At 36.6% G+C, this 21490-nt stretch overlaps 1 protein-coding gene across 1 annotated transcript in view; it reads left to right on the forward strand.

The window, feature by feature from the left end:
- The window catches only part of PGAP1 (post-GPI attachment to proteins inositol deacylase 1), a 79338-nt gene that overhangs the window by 46605 nt on the left and 11243 nt on the right, over positions 1–21490 (forward strand). The window contains exons 15-23 of the mRNA XM_040228879.1: positions 6024–6097; positions 6204–6255; positions 6997–7063; positions 7435–7543; positions 8574–8612; positions 10739–10832; positions 16058–16148; positions 16938–17135; positions 18068–18203. Of these exons, the coding sequence (XP_040084813.1) occupies positions 6024–6097; positions 6204–6255; positions 6997–7063; positions 7435–7543; positions 8574–8612; positions 10739–10832; positions 16058–16148; positions 16938–17135; positions 18068–18203 (860 nt within the window). The remainder of the gene's footprint in view (positions 1–6023; positions 6098–6203; positions 6256–6996; positions 7064–7434; positions 7544–8573; positions 8613–10738; positions 10833–16057; positions 16149–16937; positions 17136–18067; positions 18204–21490) is intronic.

The raw sequence follows: 21490 nt of genomic DNA on the forward strand, positions 1-21490 counted from the left end.
TTACTCTAGGAGGTAGATTAAAAATCTTGCTGCAGTTTATGTCAAAGAGTGTTCTGCCTATGGTTTTCTCTATGAGTTTTATAGTGTCCAGCCTTACTTTTAGGTCCTTAATCCGGTTTGAGATTTTTTTGCATATGATGTTAGAGAGTGTTCTGATTTCATTCTTTTACATGTATCAATATCTGGCCAATTTTTCCAGAATAAATTATTAAAGAGATTGTCTTTTCTCCATTGAATAATCTTGCCTCCTTTTTCATAGATTAAGTAACTATCGGAGTGTGAGTTTATCTCTGCACTTTCTGTCATATTCCATTGATCTATTTTTCTGTTTTTGTGCTGGAACCATACTGTTTTGATTACTGTAATATGTAGTATAGTCTGAGGTCAGGAAGCCTGATTCCTCCAGCTCCTCCAGCTTCTCAGGATTGCTTTGGCTATTTGTGGTCATCTGTGTTTCTACACATATTGTAAAATTTTTTGTTCTATTTCTGAGTAAAATACCATTTGTAATTGATAGGGATTGAATTGAATCTGTAGATTGCTTTGAGTAGTATAGTCATTTTCACAGTATTGATTCTTTTGATCCAAGAACATGCTGTATCTCTCCATCTGTTTGTGTTGTCTTTGATTTCTTTCATTGGTATCTTGTAGTTTTCTGAGTACAGGTCTTTAAGTTCTGTAGATAGGTTTATTCCTAAGTATTATATTCTTTTGTTGTGATGGTAAATGGAATCTTAGAGGAAATGCTTTCAGTTCTTCATATTTTGCTGTGGGTTTGTCATACATGGCTTTTATTAGGTTGAGGTATGTTCCCTCTGTGTCCACTTTCTGGAGAGTTTTTACTATAAATGGATTTTGAATTTTGTCAAAAGCTTTTACTATATCTGTTGAGATTATCATACGGTTTTTATTCTTCAGTTAGTTAGTATGGTGTACCACATTGATTAATTCATATATATTGAAATGATCCATTGGTTGTTATTTAGTAGCATACTATTTAGCCTCCATGTGTTTGTATTTCTTTTTTATAGTTGTTTTTTTCCTGTATTCTAATCACATAGCATTGTGGTCAGAAAAGATATTTGATATGATTTCAGTTTTCTTAAATTTACTGAGGCTTGATTTGTGACCAAGACGTGATCCACCCTGGAGAATGTCCCATGTGCACTTGAGAAGAAAGGGTATTCTGTTACTTTTGAATGAAACGTTTTTACACATCAACTAAGTCTGTCTGGTCTAATGTGTCATTTAATGCTTGTGTTTCCTTGTAATTTCCTGTCTGTCCATTGGTGATGTTGTTCATCAGCTGCTCATTTGTGTCCAACTCTTTGCAGTCCCATGGGCTACAGCACGCCAGGCTTCCCTTGTCCTTCACCATCTCCTCGAGCTTGCTCAAACTCATGTCCATTGAGTTGGTGATGCTATCCAACCGTCTCATCCTCTGTCGTCCCCTTCTCCTGCCTTCAATCTTTCCCAGCATCAGGGTCTTTTCTAAGGAGTCAGTTCTTCACATCAGGTGGCCAAAGTATTAGAATTTCAGCCTCAGCATCAGTCCTTCCAACGAATATTCAGGATTGAGTTCCTTTAGGATGGACTGGGTGGATCTCCTTGCAGTCCAAGGGACTCTCAAGAGTCTTCTCCAACACCACAGTTCAAAAGTCCATTGGTGTAAGTGGCTGTTAAAGAGCCCCCACTGTTATTGTGTTACTCGATTTCCTCTTTTATGGCTGTTAGCATTTGCCTTAGGTAGTGAGATGCTCCTATATTGAGTGGATAAATATTTACAATTGTTAAGTCTTCTTCTTGGATTGATCCCATGATCATTATGTAGTATCCTTCCTTCTCTTGTAGCAGTCTTTGTCTGTGTTGCGCCTATCAACATTTTAATAATAAAGATGTTCTTTCTAAAATCTTTAGGGTGTGAGTCAGACTAAAGAAGTTTTTAAGTTAAGTGCAGTGTTTAGCTTCTGATTTCTTTTTTTGCCATAGTGAAAAGCAAAATTTTAAATTATTTCTTACCTCTTGTTAGAATTTGTAAAACATGCAAAAGATAGTCCATCTTTCTTGTAAAGAAGGTTAGTACAATGAATGGTATTTCAAATTAGAGCAAGTAAAGTGTGAAGGACACTTCATATCTAATAGTTTTTCTCCTATTGTTCATTTTGAGTTGCCTTAAATTCAGTGCTGTATTTTAAAATACTGGTTACAGCAGGTACTCATTAAAATGGTTTGTAGTTGAATGTCTAAGCAGTGTGTCTTAAAAGTGATTTACTAATCACAAATTGATGGTACACCTTCTATTTAAGACATTTGTTTACATGTTGATCAAATTTTCTTACATCTGTTTTCCTAAATTCAATTATTGATCCTGTATAATAGTTATGAGAACGCAACATTATGAAAAAACTGGTTATGTGTTTTAGCTGGCGCTAAATGTGCCTGACAGAATCTTAACATCATATAGTATTTATTTTTTGATTGTTAGAATTTTAATGATATACTTGGTAATTATTTCAAGCCTTTTCTGTCTGTTGCACAGTGGTGGTTTGTCCTATTGTTTTCTCTTTTCAAAGAAGCATCTGAACACTTGTATTTGCATATTCTTATCCAAAGGCATTCACATCTAAGTGGGTGTAATTTTTTTAATTGATTTAGATGTTCTTAAAAAATAGAGAAAATAACTACCAAGAAAGCATACCTTTTTGAAATTGGAAATCTGTAGTGATTTTTTAAAACAACTAAATGTTATTGAAAGTCTTTCAAAAAAACTAAAAATAGAGCTACCCTATGACCCAGCAATCTCACTCCTGAGCACACACCCTGTTGTTCAGTCGCACAGTCATGTCTGACTCTTTGCAACCCCAGGGACTGCAGCACGCCAGGCCTTGCTGTCCCTCACCATCCCCCGGAGTTTGCCCAAGTTCATGTCCACTTGTGTTGGTGATAACACCCAGACAGCTTATCTTCTGACACCCTCTTCTTCTGCCCTCAATCTTTCCCAGCATCAGGGACTTTGTCAGTGAGTTGGCTGTTCATATCAAGTGACCAAAATACTGGAGCTTCAGCTTCAGCATCAGTCCTTCCAGTCAGTATTTAGGGTTTATTTTCTTTAAGATTGACTGGTTTGATCTCCTTGCCGTCCAGGGGGTTCTCAGGAGTCTTCTCCAGTACCACAGTTTGAAGGCATCACACTGCCTTCTTCATGGTCCAGCTCTTATAACTGTATGTAACCACTGGGAAGACCATAGCCTTGACTATATGGACCTTTATCGGCAGAGTGATGTCTCTGCTTTTCCACACGACTGTCTGGGTTTGTAATAGCTTTCCTGTCAAGAAGCAATCATCTTCTGATTTCATGGCTGCAGTCACCATCTGTAGTGATTTCAGAGCCCAAGAAGAGGAAATCTGTCACTGCTGCCAGCTTTTCTACTTCTATTTGCCATGAAGCAATGGAGCCAGATACCATGATCTTAGTTTTTTTAATATTTAGTTTTAAGCTGACTTTTTTTTCACTCTCCTTCACACTCATCAAGAGGCTCTTTAGCTCCTCTTTGCTTTCTGCCATTTGAGTCATATTATCTTTATATCTGAGGTTGTTGATGTTTCTCTCACATATTTTGATTCTAGCTTGTAACTTATCCAGCCTGGCATTTCTTATGTTGTGCTCAGCATATAGATTAAATAAACAAGATGACAACAGACAGCCCTGTCATATTCCTGTCTCGATCTTGAACCAATCAGTTGTTCCATACAGCATTCTGTAACATCTTGACCCATATAGAGGTTTCTCAGGAGACAGGTAAGGTGGTCTGGTATTCCCGTCTCTTTAAGAGCTTTCCTCAATTTCTTATGAGCCACACAGTCAAAGGCTTTGGCATAGTTGATGAAATGGAGGTAGATGTTTTTCTGGAATTCACTTGCTTTCTCTATGATCCAGTGAATGTTGGCAATTTGATTTCTGGTTCCTCTACCTTTTCTAAACCCAGTTTGGACATCTGAAAGTTCTTAGTTCATGTAATGCTGAAGGGTAGCATGCAAGATTTTAAGCATGACCTGTTACCATGGGAGATATACCGTGAGAAAACCATAATTCAGAGAGGCACATGTACTGCTGTGTTCATTGCAGCACTGTTTACAACAGCCAGGACATGGGAACAGCCTAAATGCCCATCGGCGGATAAGAGGATAAAAAGTCTACAAATGGTAAATGCTGCAGAGGGTGTGGAGAAAAGGAAACCCTCTTGTCCTGTTGGTGGGAATGTAAATTGATACCACCACTATGGAAGATAGTATGGAGATTCGGTAAAAAACTAGGAATAAAAGCACCATATGACCCAATAGTCCCACTCTTAGGCATATATCCTGAGAAAACCAAAACTGAAAAAGACATTTGTACCCCAGTATTCTGGAGAAGGCAATGGCAACCCACTCCAGTACTCTTGCCTGGAAAATCCCATGGGCGGAGGAGGCTGGTAGGCTGCAGTCCATGGGGTCGCGAAGAGTCAGGCATGATTGGGCTACTTTACTTTACTTTTCACTTTCATGCATTGGAGAAGAAAATGGCAACCCACTCCAGTATTCTTGCCTGGAGAATCCCTGGGACGGGGGAGCCTGGTGGGCTGCCGTCTATGGGGTTGCACAGAGTCGGACCCAACTGAAGCGATTTAGCAGCAGCAGCAGCAACCCCAGTGTTCATTGTAGCACTATTTACAATAGCTAGAATATGGAAACAAGCTAGATGTCCATTGATGAATGAATGGATGAAGAGGCTGTGGTACATATATACAATGGAATATTACTCAGCCATAAAAAGGAACACGTTTGAGTCAGTTCTAGTGAGGTGGATGAACGTAGAGTCTATTATACAAAGTGAAGTAAGTCAGAAAGAGAAAAAAGTAAATACTGTATACTAATGCATATATATGGAATCTAGAAAGATGTTAGTGATGAATTTATTTGCGGGAAAGCAATGGAGAAACAGACATAGAGAACAGACTTTGGACACAGGAGGAGGAGGGAAGAGAGGGTGAGATGTATGGAGAGAGTAACATGGAAACATATTACCATATGTAAAATAGATAGCCAGTGGGAATTTGCTGTATGACTCGGGGAACTCAAACAGGGGCTCTGTATCTACCTAGAAGGGGTGGGATACAGAGATGGGAGGGAAGGCTAAAAGGGAGGGGACATATGTATACTGATTCATGTTGATGTTTGACAGAAGACAAAAATCTGTAAAGCAGTTATCCTTCAATTAAAAAATAAATTAAAAAAAAGATGTGGTACATATACACAATGGAATCCCACATAATACACAATGGAATAATTCAGCCATAAAAAGGGATGAAATTGGGACATTTGTAGTGGTGTGGATGGACCTAGAGTCTGTTGTATAGAGTGAAGTAAGGCAGAAAGAGAAAAACAAATATTAAATAATATCACATGTATATGGAATCTAAAAAAATAGTACAGATGAACCTATTTGCGGGGCAGAAATAGAGACACAGACATAGAGGACAGACATGTAGACATAGTGAGGAGGGTAAGACAAATTGAGAGAGTATCATTGAAACATATATGTTACCATATGTAACATAGATAGCTAGTAGGAAATTGCTGTACAGGAAACTCAATCTGGTACTCAACCTAGAGGGGTAGGTTTGAGAACGGGAGTGGAAGGGAGGTTCAAGAGGGAGGGGACGTATGTATACATGTAGCTGATAAACTTTGGTTGTTTAACAACAGCAAAATTAATATAATACTATAAAGTAATTATACTCCAATAATAAAATTTTTAAAATGAATAAAGTCATTATAAATGTTCTGTTTTTGTCCAGAATTTATTTAATGAGGATTGAATTTTTAGGAGTCCATTCTTCCATACCAAAAGCAAGAACCTATAAACTCTTTTAATATCAAAAATATGTTGGCATTATTTAGACATTATTTAAAGTCATTACTTTTGTACTTTAAAAAATATTTTTTTTTGGTATTCTAAGTAATACAGTCTTTTAATTCAACAGGATTATCTTCAAGGAAAGTGATATTAAATACAAGTGGTCTGTTCTATAATATAGAGCTTCTGAACTTTGGACAGGTAATTAATTATCTTGACAATAACAAGGACTTGATTTCACTTTACTGCTTAGTTAAACTTACAAACCTGTTTTTTTGTTTTTTTCTTTGTGGTCAAACTCTATTAGATATACCAAGCTTTTAAAATCAACGTGGTAAGCAAGTGCTCAGGAGTCAAAGGTAAGTATATTTTCTGAAAAAATAGTTTTGTCATTTGAAGAATCTTTAGGTCTTCTTCACTGGAATTTTCTGTAATACTTATTTTTCCATATATGTAAATTAATATTTAATATATGATGATAGAAAAGCTGTTTATATTTCCAATTAATTTAACATAGACCCTTTTTAACAATAAAAATATTGATCGGTTTTAAATATTTACATTTAAAAAATACTGTATATCTTGCTGTCCTGTTGTAATAGTAATTGACATTTAGCTGTTTAATTTTCTCTAATTTCTTAGTACTTCCCATATGTTCTAATATCTTTTTGTAGGCCTAATTAAACATTATTATTAAAGAATTCTCCCTAATTTCTTATCATGTGCTATAACTCTTACTGATTATTTCTTAGTGAAATGAGTAATTGTATAAATGCAGATATCAGCATGCCTATGTGCATGCTAAGTAGTTTCAGTCACGGCTCACTCTTTAGCAACCCTATGGATTGTAGCCCACCAGTCTCCTCTGTCCATGGGATTCTCCAAGCAAGAATACTGGAGTGGGTTGCCAGCTCTCTTCCAGGGGAATCTTCCCAACCCCAGAGATCGAACTCACATCTCTTATGTCTCCTGCATTGGCAGCCAGGTTCTTTACCACTAGCACCACCCGGAAAGCCCATCTATAGTTATGTATCACAGTAGCTTATATAACATTTAGTAATATAAAGTTAGTAATATATATTTCCTTTATGTTTTCACAGAAGAAATTACTAGTATCTATAAACTCCATATTCCCTGGTCTTATGAAGATTCACTAACCATTGCACAGTAAGTAAATCAAAGAATTTACCTTAAACTTTGGTGTTTTTGAATAATACATATTTTACTTTGTTTATTTAAATCATAGTAAAATTTTAGTGAAATTATAGTGCCTTTTAGTAAAATATAGGTTTCCTTTATGTAGCATTGTGCTCATAAGATAATACATATAATATTATAACATATCGTATTCTTATTTAAGCAGTGTAAAATTTAACCTTACTTGCATCAAACAGGAACCCCTTTCCACCCTCTCCCCCAGCTCCTGTGTGTGTCATCTAGCTTCCTTACAGTATTTCATTGTGTGGTACTGAGTATTGACTTAGCCATGTTTATTTCACAGCATTTTGTATTTGAAAATGCATTGTTTATATTTTCAGGGTTCCATCTTCCACTGAAATTTCTGTGAAACTCCATATTGCTCAACCCGATAATGACAGCCATGTAGCATTACTAAAAATGTACACATCATCAGACTGTCAATATGAGGTAAGTTATATGTTTGCTTAATTTTTAAGATTTAGTTATAGAATAAACTGGAAATAGTTGGATTCCTTTTTAGAACTTTCTTAAGGTAAACCAGAATTTGTAGGTCAAGTGAATAGAATCTGTCCTACAACCAAGCTTCAGTTTGACCTATACTATGAGTTGTTTTGATTTTTGGAAGTTATTGGTGCTTTGATATCTTGCTTTGTGTTTCTAGCATTGAAGGATTCTGCAGGGATGTAATGGTTTTCAACTTGTGCCTTCGTGTTTCTAATAGTATAGAGATAGGAAGAGCTGCATTAGTAATTTGGCTCCAAATACTGCATGCTGTCAGGATGTCCATATTTTAACAAATATTTTATTTTCAAAAAAGTCCAAATTTAGATATTTTACAATTTCTCTGTGAAAGATATATTCCCTTTTCCCAGACTTTCTAATATCTAAGGAGGTATATTTATGGTAGAGATAATGAATAATGAATTTCTTTTTAAAATATTGTTTTTGCTCAAATTTTACTATATGTGCTCTGTTTGTTCCTGGTATTATATCATGTGAAACCTATTTTTATTAAATTTATTCAGCAGTGGTTTTGCTTAGCTTTTTTTAGTACCATACAATTGTAGGTTTGAGATTTTAAAGTATAAGTTACATAGAAAATTGATTAATTTGTGCTTAATTTTTCAGCAAATAAATGTATAAATTCTGGATTCAATCATTCAATGAATTCCTTTAACTTGTATGATCTGGTCATAAGATATCCCGATTAATTAACTATATTAGTTAGTAAAAGTTTACTCATGTATCATAGCATTCATCCAATCGAAAATAATTTGATTAAGGGCAAAGTTCTGAATAGTAAACTGCAGTTGATAGAAATTAAATGTTGATGGTTTGGAGAATTCTTTTCAGATCTTGAGTACCTTTAGGTTCATCATTATAACAAAGTAGTGATTGTGATTGTTGTAGAGTGCTCATTTAATAAAATGTGAGTATAGGAAAAATAACCTTTATAAATAATTGTTTTTTAAACTAGGTGACAGTTAAGACTTCCTTTTCACAAATACTTGGACAGGTAAGAGAGCCTTCTTGTCAGTTATTTATTGCCTTGTAGATACTCTAAGACAGAAGTTGTAAGCATTTCTGTAAAGGACCACATAATAAATATTTAGGCAAATTATATATAGTCTCTTGTTGCTGCTGCTGCCGCCACTACTTCAGCTACTTTTTTCTTCTTTTCTCTCACATTAATAAAATCTGAAAGCCATTCTTGACACACAGTTGATAGTTGGCCACCCCTCTCTTTAAGGTGATGCTTTCATGTTTGATACTTCCTAAAAATGAAAATTGCTTCCTAATTTTTAAATGTATGTTATATTAAAATTTCTTGTTTCTCATACTATGCTGTATTCATATCCCAATAAAATCTGTAAGTTCTATCATATAAATGAACATTTTCAAGAACTTTTTATGTTGTGCATGCTCAGGTTGTAAAGGTAATTTATATTAAAAATAAACGTATTGAAAAATTCATTTGGGGAGTTTCTTTATATGATTTGTGGCTTCCCTGGTGGCTCAGGTGGTAAAGAGGCCACCTATAATCCAGGAAACCTGGGTTTGGTCCCTGGGTGGAAATATCCCATGGAGAAGGGAATGGCAACCCACTCCAGTATTCTTGCCTGACAAATCCCATGGACAGAGGAGCCTGGTGTGCTACAGTCCCTGGGGTCATAAAGAGTTTGGCAAAACTGAGTGACTAACACTTTCTATGATTCATAGGCAAATAGTTTTACAAAAATAACATATCAAGTCATAGAACTACTATAGTATATTCAACATCTTTTTAATTTGCAAAATTATACAGTCTGGACATAAGTAATAGTGATTTGTCAAAGAAATTATAGTTTTAAAATTCACTAAAAATTTTATTGTATCATTACTTTCATTTTATTTTTTGGTTTGTAATGTTTTGCAGTATAGGCATAACAAATTTTTTAAGTCATTTAATTCTATAATTATCCGTTCAGTCATTCAGTTGTGTCCAACTCTTTGTGACCCCATCGACTGCAGCATGCCAGGCTTCCTTGTCCTTTACCAACTCCCAGAGCTTGCTCAAACTCATGTCTATCGAATCTGTGATCCCATCCAACCATCTCATCCTCTGTTGTACCCTTCTCTTCCCACCTTCAATCTTTCCCAGCATCAGGGTCTTTTCAAATGAGTCCATTCTTTGCATTACGTGGCCAAAGTATTGGAACTTCAGCTTCAGCATCAGTCCTTCCAGTGAATATTCAGGACTGATTTCCTTTAGGATTGACTGGTTTAATTTCCTTGCTGTCAAGACAAGAGTCTTCCAGCACCACAGTTCGAAGGCATCAATTTTTCAGTGCTCAGCCTTTTTTATTGTCCAGCTCTCAATCCATACATGACTACTGGAAAAACCATACCTTCGACTAGACAGACCTTTGTTGGCAAAGTAATGTCTCTGTTTTTTATAATGCTGTCTAGGTTTGTCATAGCTTTTCTTCCAAGGAGCAAGCATTTTTAATTTCATGGCTGTAGTCACCACCCACAGTGATTTTAGAGCCCAAGAAAATAAAATCTGTCACTGTTTCCATTGTTTCCCATCTATTTGCCATGAAGTGATGGGACCAGATGCCCTGATCTTAGTTTTTTTAATGTTGAGTTTTAAGCCAGGTTTTTTACACTCCTCTTTCACTTTCATCAAGAGGCTCTTTAGTTCCTCTTTGCTTTCTGCCATAAGGGTGGTATCATCTGCGTATCTGAGGTTATTGATATTTCTCCCAGCAATCTTGATTCCAGCTTATGCTTCATCCAGCCCACCATTTCACATGATATAGACTGCATATAAGTTAAATAAGCAAGGTGACAATATATAGCCTTGATGTACTGTTTTCCTGATTTGCTTAATAAACATATCTTATAAAAAAGTTTGCAAAAAATTGCTACACAATTTATATTTTCTCTTTTATGCATTTGATAAAAATTTAGATAAACATTTCTAATATACCATATATTCTTAGCATTTATTTTACATAGAACTTTCATGCCCATTACTGGAGATATCTTTATGGTTGTGTCAGAAAATGTATAAAGTGAAGAACAAGTTTATTTCATGTAAAAGTATACTTATGTCATTAACATTAACATTCAGAAATTGCTCATTTGTCTGTTTTCTAGGTAGTTAGATTTCATGGTGGAGGGCTTCCTGCTTATGTCATATCTAGTATCCTTCTCGCTTATGGAGGACAGTTATACTCTCTTTTCTCAACAGGTAAGAATATTTCTATCCCTCTCTCTCTCTCTTCCTTCTCTAGTGGTTTATTACTAATTTTTTTATCCTACATGTAGCTAATGAGGACACATCAATTTCCTTGTTTCTCTTGGGGTAAAGTTGATTAACAATGTTGTATTAGTTTCAGGTATACATCAAAGTGGTTCAGTTATACATATACATGTAGCTATTGTTTTGCAAATTCTTTTCCCATTAAGTTGTTACATGATATTGAGCAGAGTTCCCTGTGCTATACAGTAGGTCCTTGTTGGTTATCTATTTTAAATAAAGCAGTGTGTACATGTCAACATCAGTTTCTTGAAGATTTCACAACCCTTCTCTCTCAAGTTTACAGGCGTTTAAGATCCTCTTTAAGTTTTAAGAGGTGCCCAAGAAAATTACTTACTTGTTTTCTGCATTTTATACCCTTTTGTCTAAAGTTTATTCTCTCTGTCCTGAGGATCTCCTAAGAGATAGAAACTCAATGATGGGGCTTTTGTTCTCCATTCTATTCCCAGTGCCTGACTGGGGCCAGACACATAGTTGACACTCAGCATAATATTTGGACTGTATCAACTATATCAGTTAGGTTCTGGTACATTGAATGGAATAACTGAGATTTTAGTTAAAGGGATTGTTTCAAAGGTATGTGTAAGGAAAAGGGAAACCAACAACAAATGACAAAGTACCAAATTAGCAACAAAGCCATCTGATACTCCTAGGTACCAGGACGAAAGAGGGAGCAAACCTCGAGAGCTGTAGGAAAAAGTAACAGTACTGCACCTGAGCCTTAGGTACCGAAATGCTGCAGCTGCTGTCAGTGTGTGGCTCAGCAGGGAGAAGGCAGGGGAATAAATGCACTAATTTTATTTCCTTCTCTCCTCCTAACTGCTAGTGCTTGTCATTCACTGAACCCAACTAGAAGCCAGTTCATAAAAGTCAGCCTCTCAGAATTCAGAGCAAAGTAAAGGGTAGGAAATGGATCTGGAGAAGAAAACATAGACTGTACAGTATATTGGACAAAGTCCTTTCTAGAGTACAGTAAAAAGGGCTTCCATGGTGGTTCAGATGGTAAAGAGTCTACCTGCAATCTGGGAGACCCAGGTTCAATCCCTGGGTTGGGAAGATCCTCTGGAGAAGGAAATGGCAACCCACTCCAGTATTCTTACCTGGAAAATCCCATGGAGGGTGGAGCCTGGCGGGCTACAGAGGTCACAAAGCGGTCACATGAGTCAGACATGACTGAGCAACTTTCACATACAGAGTACAGCAATTAGAACAGTTTCCCAGGAGCCTTGTGCACTCGCTGGGCTTGGGCAGTAATAATCCAAGAAGGCAAAAGAGAAGAAAACAGAGTGGAGCCGAAACATACAAAAGCAGTCCCCAAGTCCCCTCCACTGTTTCCGTATTGCCAAATCCTTTCACAGCTACTCATTTCCTTTCAGTGACTTTTTGCCATTTTAAATCTGCATTTAGTGTTCATTTTAACCTGATATAACTTATCTTCCAGGACAAAGGAAGCAACACTTAGTGTGATCTAGTCAGACCCAACCTTTTAATTGAACGATTATTCTGGCAATATTACATCTCCTATAGTTGAGTATAATTTTTTTTTCAAGAGATACCTCATTCTTCTTAGTTTCAAGTGACTTGAAAATTTATTCTCAACCATTTAGGATTTATATCTAGGTAGTCCACAGAGACCCCAAGGATATATGATACTGATGAGAGGATTTAAGTATGGGGTTGTGTCTCAAACCAGTTAAAGAAGTAGTTCTGAACCACAAATGCTTATCAGAAATCACCTGTAGATCATGCTCACTAGAATGGCTATAATAAAAAAGACAGATGATAACAAATTTTGATGAGGATTTGGAGAAATTAGAATCTTTTTGCACTGTTGGTGGAAATGTGAAATGATACAGCTATTTTGGAAAGTGATCCTGCAGTTCCTCAAAGGGTTAAAGAGTTGCCATATGACTCAGCAACTCTACTCCTGTGTATAGACCTAAGAGAAATGAAAACATGCATCCATACTAAACTTGTACATGGATTTTCAGAGGAGCACTATTTATAACAGTCAAAGAATGGAAACAACCAAAATGTCCATCAGCTGATGAATGGATAAATGTGCTGATGCTTGCTACAATATTGATGGATCTTGGAAATATGCTAAGTTGAAGGAGCCAGTCACAAATGACCACATAATGTATGATTCCATTTTTATGACATCCTCAGAGTAAACCAGTCTATAGAGATAGAAAGTAGGTTCAGTTCAGTTCAGTCGCTCAGTCATGTCCAACTCTTTGCAACCCCATGAATCGCAGCACGCCAGACCTCCCTGTCCATCACCAACTCCCGGAGTTCACTCAGACTCACGTCCGTCGAGTCCGTGATGCCATCCAGCCATCTCATCCTCTGTCGACCCCTCCTCCTCCTGCCCTCAATCCCTCCCAGCATCAGAGTCTTTTCCAATGAGTCAACTCTTCGCATGAGGTGGCCAAAGTACTGGAGTTTCAGCTTTAGCATCATACCTTCCAAAGAAATCCCAGGGCTGATCTCCTTTAGAATGGACTGGTTGGATCTCCTTGCAGTCCAAGGGACTCTCAAGAGTCTTCTCCAACACCACAGTTCAAAAGCATCAATTCTTCGGCACTCAGCCTTCTTCACAGTCCAACTCTCACATCCATACATGACCACTAGAAAAACCATAGCCTTGACTAGACGGACCTTAGTTGGCAAAGTAATGTCTCTGCTTTTGAATATGCTATCTAGGTTGGTCATATCTTTTCTTCCAAGGAGTAAGCGTCTTTTAATTTGGTTGCCTAAAATGGGGATGCATTGGAGGTTTCAGTTAAGAGGAACTGTTTCTTTGGGAGAAATGAAAATGTTTTAAGACTGATGAGTGGTGAATGCATACTCTTTGAATGTATTAAAAACCACTGAATTGCATATATTTCAAATGGGTGAATTTTGAGTTGGGAGAATTATATCTCAGTAAAATTGTTTTTAAAAAACAGCTCACCTGTGGGGCTTTATAAAAATACAAATGATGAAACCATAGCCTCAGCTTCCTGAATTTGTTTCACAAATGATGATTGAATATGTACTCTTGTCTGAGAACCACTAAATTAATATTTGTATGGTATATTTATGTTTTTTAATTTTTTAATTGAAGTATAGTTGATTTATAATATGCTAATTTCTGCTATACAGCAAAGTAATTCAGTTTATACATATACGCATTGTTTTTTATATTCTTTTTCATTTTGTTTAGGATAGTGAATATAGTTCTCTCTGCTATACAGTAGGACCTTGTCATTTATTCATTCTATATATAAAAACTTACATCTGCTAACCCCAAACTGCCACTCCATCCTTCCCCCAACCCCTTTCTCCCTGGAAACCACAAGTCTGTTCTCTGTGTCCACGAGTCTCTTTTGTAGATAGGTTCAGTTGTGTCATATTTTAGGTTCCACAGATAAGTGCTATCATGTGATATTTGTTTTTCTTTTTCTGTCTTACTTCACTTAGTATGATAATCTCTAGCTGCATCCATGTTGCTGCAAATGGCATTTTTGTTCTTTTTTATGGCTGAGTAATATTCCATTGTATATATGTATCATATCTATTCATCTGTCAGTGGACATTTAGTTATTTCTATGTCTTGGCTGTTGTGAATAGTGCTGCTGTGAACATAGGGTTGCATGTATCTTTTTGAATTAGAGTTTTGTCTGGCTATATACCCAGGAGTAGGATTTCTGGATCGTCAGTTCAGTTGCTCAGTCATGTCTGACTCTTTGTGATGACATGGACTGCAGCACACCAGTCTTCTCTAGCCATCACCAACTCCCAGAGCTTGCTCAAACTCATGTCCATTGAGGCAGTGATGCCATCCAACCGTCTCATCCTTTGTCATCCCCTTTTCCTCCCACTTTCAGTCTTTCCCAGCATCAGGGTCTTTTCCAATGAGTCAGTTCTTTGTATCAGGTGCCAAGAGTATTGGAGCTTCAGCTTCAAAAGCAGTCCTTGCAGTGAATGTTCAGGACTGATTTCCTTTACAATTGACTTGTTTGATCTCCTTACTGTCCAACAGACTCTCAAGAGTCTTCTCCAACACCACAGTTCAAAAACATCAATTCTTCAGTGCTCAGCTTTCTTTATGGTCCAGCTCTCACATCCATATATGACTACTAGAAAAACCATAGCTTTGATTAGACAGACCTTTGTTGGTAAAATAATATCTCTGCTTTTTAATATGCTGTCTAGGTTGGTCATAGCTTTTCTTCCAAGGAGCAAGCATCTTTTAATTTCATGGCTACAGTCACCACCTGCAGTGATTTTGGAGCCCAAGAAAATCAAGTCTGTCACTGTTTCCATTGTTTCCCATCTATTTGCCATGAAATGATGGGACAAGATGCCATGATCTTCATTTTTTGAATGTTAAATTTTAAGCCAGCTTTTTCACTCTCCTCTTTCACTTTCATCAAGAGGCTTTTTAGTTCCTCTTCACTTTCTCCCATAAGGGTGGTGTCATCTGCATATCTGAGGTGATTGATATTTCTCCCAGCAGTCTTGATTCCAGCTTGTGCTTCATCCAACCCAGCATTTCACATGATGTACTCTGCATAGCAGTTAAATAAGCAAGCTGACAATGTACAGCCTTGACATAATCCTTTCCCAGTTTGGAGCCAGTCTGTTGTTCCATGTCCTGTTAGAACTGTTGCTTCTTGACCTGCATACATTCTGCATATGGTTCTGGATCATAGAGTAGTTCTGTTTTTAGTTTTTAAAGAACCTCATACTGTTTCCCATAGTTGCTGCCCCAACTTCCATTTCCACCAACAGTGTAGAAGGTACATTGTTTTCTCCACAGCCTCTCTGAAGTGCAAGTTCCCTCAGTCATGTCTAACTCTTTTTGTGACCCCATGGACTGTAGCCTGCAGGGCTCCTCTGCCCATGGGATTTCCCAGGCAGAGACCCTGGAGTGGGTTGCCATTTCCTTCCCCATTTCATCCTCTCTGACAATTATTATTTGTGGAGTTTTTAGTCATAGCCATTTTGACCAGACTTCATTGTAGTTTTGATTGCGTTTCAAATTAGAATAATAAAGACTCTTGCTTTCTCACATGTAATATGGTATTTGTAAACAATACAGGATGTAATATGTCTCATATTTAATTACTGTGAATTCTCTACTACATATATATATTTTTAATCACTAGGTCATTGCTTAGAATATGCTACTCTGTTGGATAAAGAAGCCAAACCATACAAAGTTGATCCTTTTGTAATTATGGTTAAGTTTCTATTAGGGTAAGTTTTATCATCTGTGATAATGATTTTAATTTTATGTATAGAATATTATGCTTGGCTCAAATATGGAGCATACATTTTCATACAAATAAGACAATTGACTTGTTTTATTAAATGGAATTTTTCTCTTAGGCAAAGGCCTAATAAGCACATCAACGTTTACTTCAGTAGTTTAACCATTTCAAAGGTATTTATTGAAAAATAATTATTACAGTATAAACTTAACTTGTAAATATACCAGGACTTTAACATTTCCAAAAGAATGTATACAGTCCATGATCTTTGGGTATACCAGATTTATGAACTGTAAGTGCTGTAAGATACTGATGAAACAGTGCTTCAGAACACTTTTTATTACTTCCCATCCAAAGTATATTTTAGATCTCTTTACCCTACTTAACATTGCATTCTTAATTGATTCTGATTTTGGGGGAGGGGGATTAAGAAGCATTACTTTAGATATCTTTTCTTCTGTCATTATAATTAGCTATTGTCTTTCTAACTTTAAAAAAAATTATGACTTCAATACAAGGATTACTAGAGAAGAGTTAAACTGCTTTGAAACTTAAGACTCAGATCTTTGAAGATCAGGAGACTCACTAGTTCCTTACAAGGAATTGAAGTTTGTTTTTTCAGGATAATTGCAAATTAAATACCATGGAACTTTGAGGACTCTAGTGAATGCTCAGAAGCTTCAAATGTTAAATCCTTGAATGAGAGTTGTTGATTTTTTTGCTTTTATTGTATCATTTGCTTTTTTTTTGTTTGTTTGTTTTCTTTTATCCACAGATATAAATGGTTTAAAGAATTATGGGATATGTTACTGTTACCAGAATTAGATGCCATCATCTTAACTAGTCAGAGTATGTGTTTCCCCCTTGTATCTTTGATTCTTTTTCTGTTTGGAACATGTACTGCCTACTGGGGTGGCCTACTCTCTTCTACATCTGTGAGACTTCTTTCTTCATTGTGGCTAGCTTTGAAAAGGTAAAGAATGAGTGACTAAAAGCTTTCTTATTGCTCTTAAGTAAGAAAAAAATCGTATTCTGATAGAGAACCTTAAGATTACTTTGCTTTCACTAAAATATAATGTCTAAGGAAAAATGTATAAGTAGCAAAACATGGGGTTAGTGTTCAAACTTAACATTTCTGTCATAGATAATGATTTATTTCAAGTTAAATGCTACATTTGATTTTGACCATAGTGTTTAAGATGGTCAAAGAATCAAAAAAGTTTAACAGAGTACACAAGTATTTTTAAATTTCACTGTTTAAATCTTTTCAAGGGGGAATTGTTTGTTTTCTGGCAATGATTTTACATGGTGGTTTTCAGTCACACTTGAGAGCAAAAGACTCCAGTCTTGATATGTAGGATCAGATTAGATGAGATGTGTAAGAGTTCCAAAAGCATTGCTAAGCGTTCTATTATGATCCAAAGACATGGTTTGAAGTTGCTGGGAGGTTTTTCAGGTAAACCAGTGATGTAGTTTCTGTTAATTAACTCTCCTCATGATATATTCTTCCTCCATTTCTTCTAAACTGCTTCTGACATTAACATCATGAGATGTCTGAGTGACCTTGAGACTTTAAAAACAGAAAATGATTTCTTTTCATGTCGATTGGAATTGTGTGGTACAGAGCCTATAAGTAATAATTATCTTTAACAATATTTTTTCTCTTTTAGTTCTGATATTATCCATAGTATATCTAAATGCAAGAGAAACTATCACAGTATATAACAGAATTTTAAAATATGTGACACCATCATCTTTATTTTAAAAAGCTTTACTATTTACCTTATAGTAATGCTTGTGGATTAATAAGGAGAAGCTGACAGAGCACTATACTGTTTTCTCCTTAATTGTGACTGTTTAAATAACTGTTAATATGCTTTTAAAATCTTATTCTTGTTATTCCAGGCCCTCTGAACTTCCTAAAGATATCAAGATAATATCACCAGACTTGCCCATTTTGACAATTGTTTTGATCCTCATTAGCTGGACAACTTGTGGAGCTTTTGCCATACTTCTTTCTTATCTTTACTATGTGTTTAAGGTATGTCAAATCAATAAAGCAAGAAGGCCTGAGTTGTATATCGGGCAGGCATCGAATTACCCATAGTTGTTAAAAACTTTTTTTCAATCACTGCTGCAGTAACATTCTGTTATATAACAGGCTTATGTGTAAAGTTTTTTTTTTTTTTTTAACATCTTAACTATTTCCTTATTACCGAATTCAGACTTAAATTGAAGAAAGTAGGGAAAACCACTAGACCATTCAGGTATGACCTAAATCAAATCCCTTATGATTATACAGTGGAAGTGAGAAATAGATTTAACGGCCTAGATCTGATAGAGTGCCTGATGAACTATGGAATGAGGTTTGTGACATTTGTGACAGGGATCAAGACCATCCCCATAGAAAAGAAATGCAAAAAAGCAAAATGGCTGGGGAGGCCTTACAAATAGCTGTGAGAAGAAGAGAGGTGAAAAGCCAAGGAGAAAAGGAAAGATATAAGCATCTGAATGCAGAGTTCCAGAGAATAGCAAGAAGAGATAAGAAAGCCTTCTTCAGCGATCAGTGCAAAAAAATAGAGGAAAAGAACAGAAGGGGAAAGACTAGAGATCTCTTCAAGAAAATTAGAGATACCGAGGGAACATTTCATGCAAAGATGGGCTCAATAAAGGACAGAAATGGTATGGACCTAACAGAAGCAGAAGATATTAAGAAGAGGTGGCAAGAATACATGGAAGAACTATACAAAAAAGATCTTCATGACCCAGATAATCATGATGATGTGATCACTAATCTAGAGCCAGACATCTTGGAATGTGAAGTTAAGTGGGCCTTACAAAGCATCACTATGAACAAAGCTAGTGGAGGTGATGGCATTCCAGTTGAGCTGTTTCAAATCCTGAAAGATGATGCTGTGAAAGTGCTGCACTCAATATGCCGGCACATTTGGAAAACTCAGCAGTGACCACGGGACTGGAAAAGGTCAGTTTTCATTCCAATCCCAAAGAAAGGTAACGCCAAAGAATGCTCAAACTACCGCACAGTTGCACTCATCTCACATGCTAGTAAAGTAATGCTCAAAATTCTCCAAGCCAGGCTTCAGCAGTACGTGAACTGTGAACTCCCTGATGTTCAAGCTGGTTTTGGAAAAGGCAGAGGAACCAGAGATCAAATTGCCAACATCTGCTGGATCATGGAAAAAGCAAGAGAGTTCCAGAAAAATATCTATTTCTGCTTTATTGACTATGCCAAAGCCTTTGACTGTGTGGATCACAAGAAACTGTGGAAAATTCTGAAAGAGATGGGAATAGCAGACCACCTGACCTGCCTCTTGAGAAACCTATATGCAGGTCAGGAAGCAACAGTTAGAACTGGACATGGAACAACAGACTGTTCCAAATAGGAAAAGGAGTGAGTCAAGGCTGTATATTGTCACCCTGCTTATTTAACTTATATGCAGAGTACATCATGAGAAATGCTGGACTGGAAGAAACACAAGCTGGAATCAAGATTGCCAGGAGAAATATCAATCACCTCAGATATGCAGATGACACCACACTTATGGCAGAAAGTGAAGAGGAACTAAAAAGCCTCTTGATGAAAGTGAAAGAGGAGAGCGAAAAATTTGGCTTAAAGCTCAACATTCAGAAAACGAAGATCATGGCGTCTGGTTCCATCACTTCATGGGAAATAGATGGGGAAACAGTGGAAACAGTGTCAGACTTTATTTTTTGGGGGGGCTCCAAAATCACTGCAGATGGTGATTGCAGCCGTGAAATTAAAAGACGCTTACTCCTTGGAAGGGAAGTTACGACCAACCTAGATAGTATATTCAAAAGCAGAGACATTACTTTACCGACTAAGGTCCGTCTAGTCAAGGCTATGGTTTTTCCTGTGGTCATGTATGGATGTGAGAGTTGGACTGTGAAGAAGGCTGAGCGCCGAAGAATTGATGCTTTTGAACTGTGTGTTGGAGAAGACTGTTGAGAGTCCCTTGGACTGCAAGGAGATCTAACCAGTCCATTCTGAAGGAGATCAACCCTGGGATTTCTTTGGAAGGACTGATGCTAAAGCTGAAACTCCAGTACTTGGGCCACCTCATGTGAAGAGTTGACTCACTGGAAAAGACTGATGCTGGGAGGGATTGGGGGCAGGAGGAGAAGGGACGACAGAGGATGAGATGGCTGGATAGCATCATGGACTCGATGGACGTGAGTCTGAGTGAACTCTGGCAGTTGGTGATGGACAGGGAGGCCTGGTGTGCTGCGATTCATGGGGTCGCAAAGAGTCAGACACGACTGAGCAACTGAACTGAACTGAACTGAACTATTTCAGATATATGAAGTTAACTGTAGAACTGAAGTTACTTATCTGAATTCAGTTTCTTTGTTAAAAACAAAGGGAGGAGAGGAGATGTAATCTGTTTCACATTATTTGATGCTTTGGCAAATAATGTTAACTTTTTGAAAAACATTCTCCCAGAACAGTTTGTTTATAACTTTTCTTTGAACTTGGATAATAGACAAAATAAATGGTTATGTCAATGGGATCAAGTTGTTGGTCATGATGAAACATGCAGAATGTCACAAATGTTGCTGAAGAATCATAGACAATGATAAAAATAATTAAGCTGGTAATTTTACTGAGGAAATGAAAAACACTTCTAAAAAGACTGACAGCTTTGCAGGAAAATTCAGGATAATATAATTGCATGAGCTCCACATTAACCTTATATAGAGTTAGTTGATATCAGAAAGGATAATAATTTCTTTCCTTTTTTTTTTTCCTAGCAAATACTTATTTGTATATGCATTTAATACAAATGGGCTTCCCTGGTTACTCAGACTATAAAGAATTTGCCTGCAATGCAGGTGACCCAGGTTCCATCCCTGGGTTAGGAAGATCCCATGAACAAAGGAGCCTGATGGGCTGTATGTAGTCCATGGGGTCACAACGACGCAGACACAACTGAGCGACTAACACTTTTATCACAAAATATATGCCATTATAGATTACTTTCAGTTTTCAGAGGAAAAGTAAGACCATCAGAAAAAACTATTCAGAATTTTATTTATAAATATAAATTAATTTGATTTATAAATACAATATTTTTAGTTTTTTAGGTGAATATTTCAAACAACTGACACAGTAAGAAAAACTTTCTCAAATACTTAAGCACACCTAATAAATTTGCAGACTTTCCCAGGTTCTTATAAACATTTTACCATCCTATATAATTTTCGATTTTCAAAGATTTAGATTATATAACACTTGTTAAGATGTTTATACTGTGCTGAATATAGTCAAATTTTTGACTTACATGACAT

The sequence above is a fragment of the Oryx dammah genome, unplaced genomic scaffold (genome assembly GCF_014754425.2).
Source record: "Oryx dammah isolate SB20612 unplaced genomic scaffold, SCBI_Odam_1.1 HiC_scaffold_27, whole genome shotgun sequence".
In the NCBI taxonomy this organism is placed as follows: Eukaryota; Metazoa; Chordata; class Mammalia; order Artiodactyla; family Bovidae; genus Oryx; species Oryx dammah.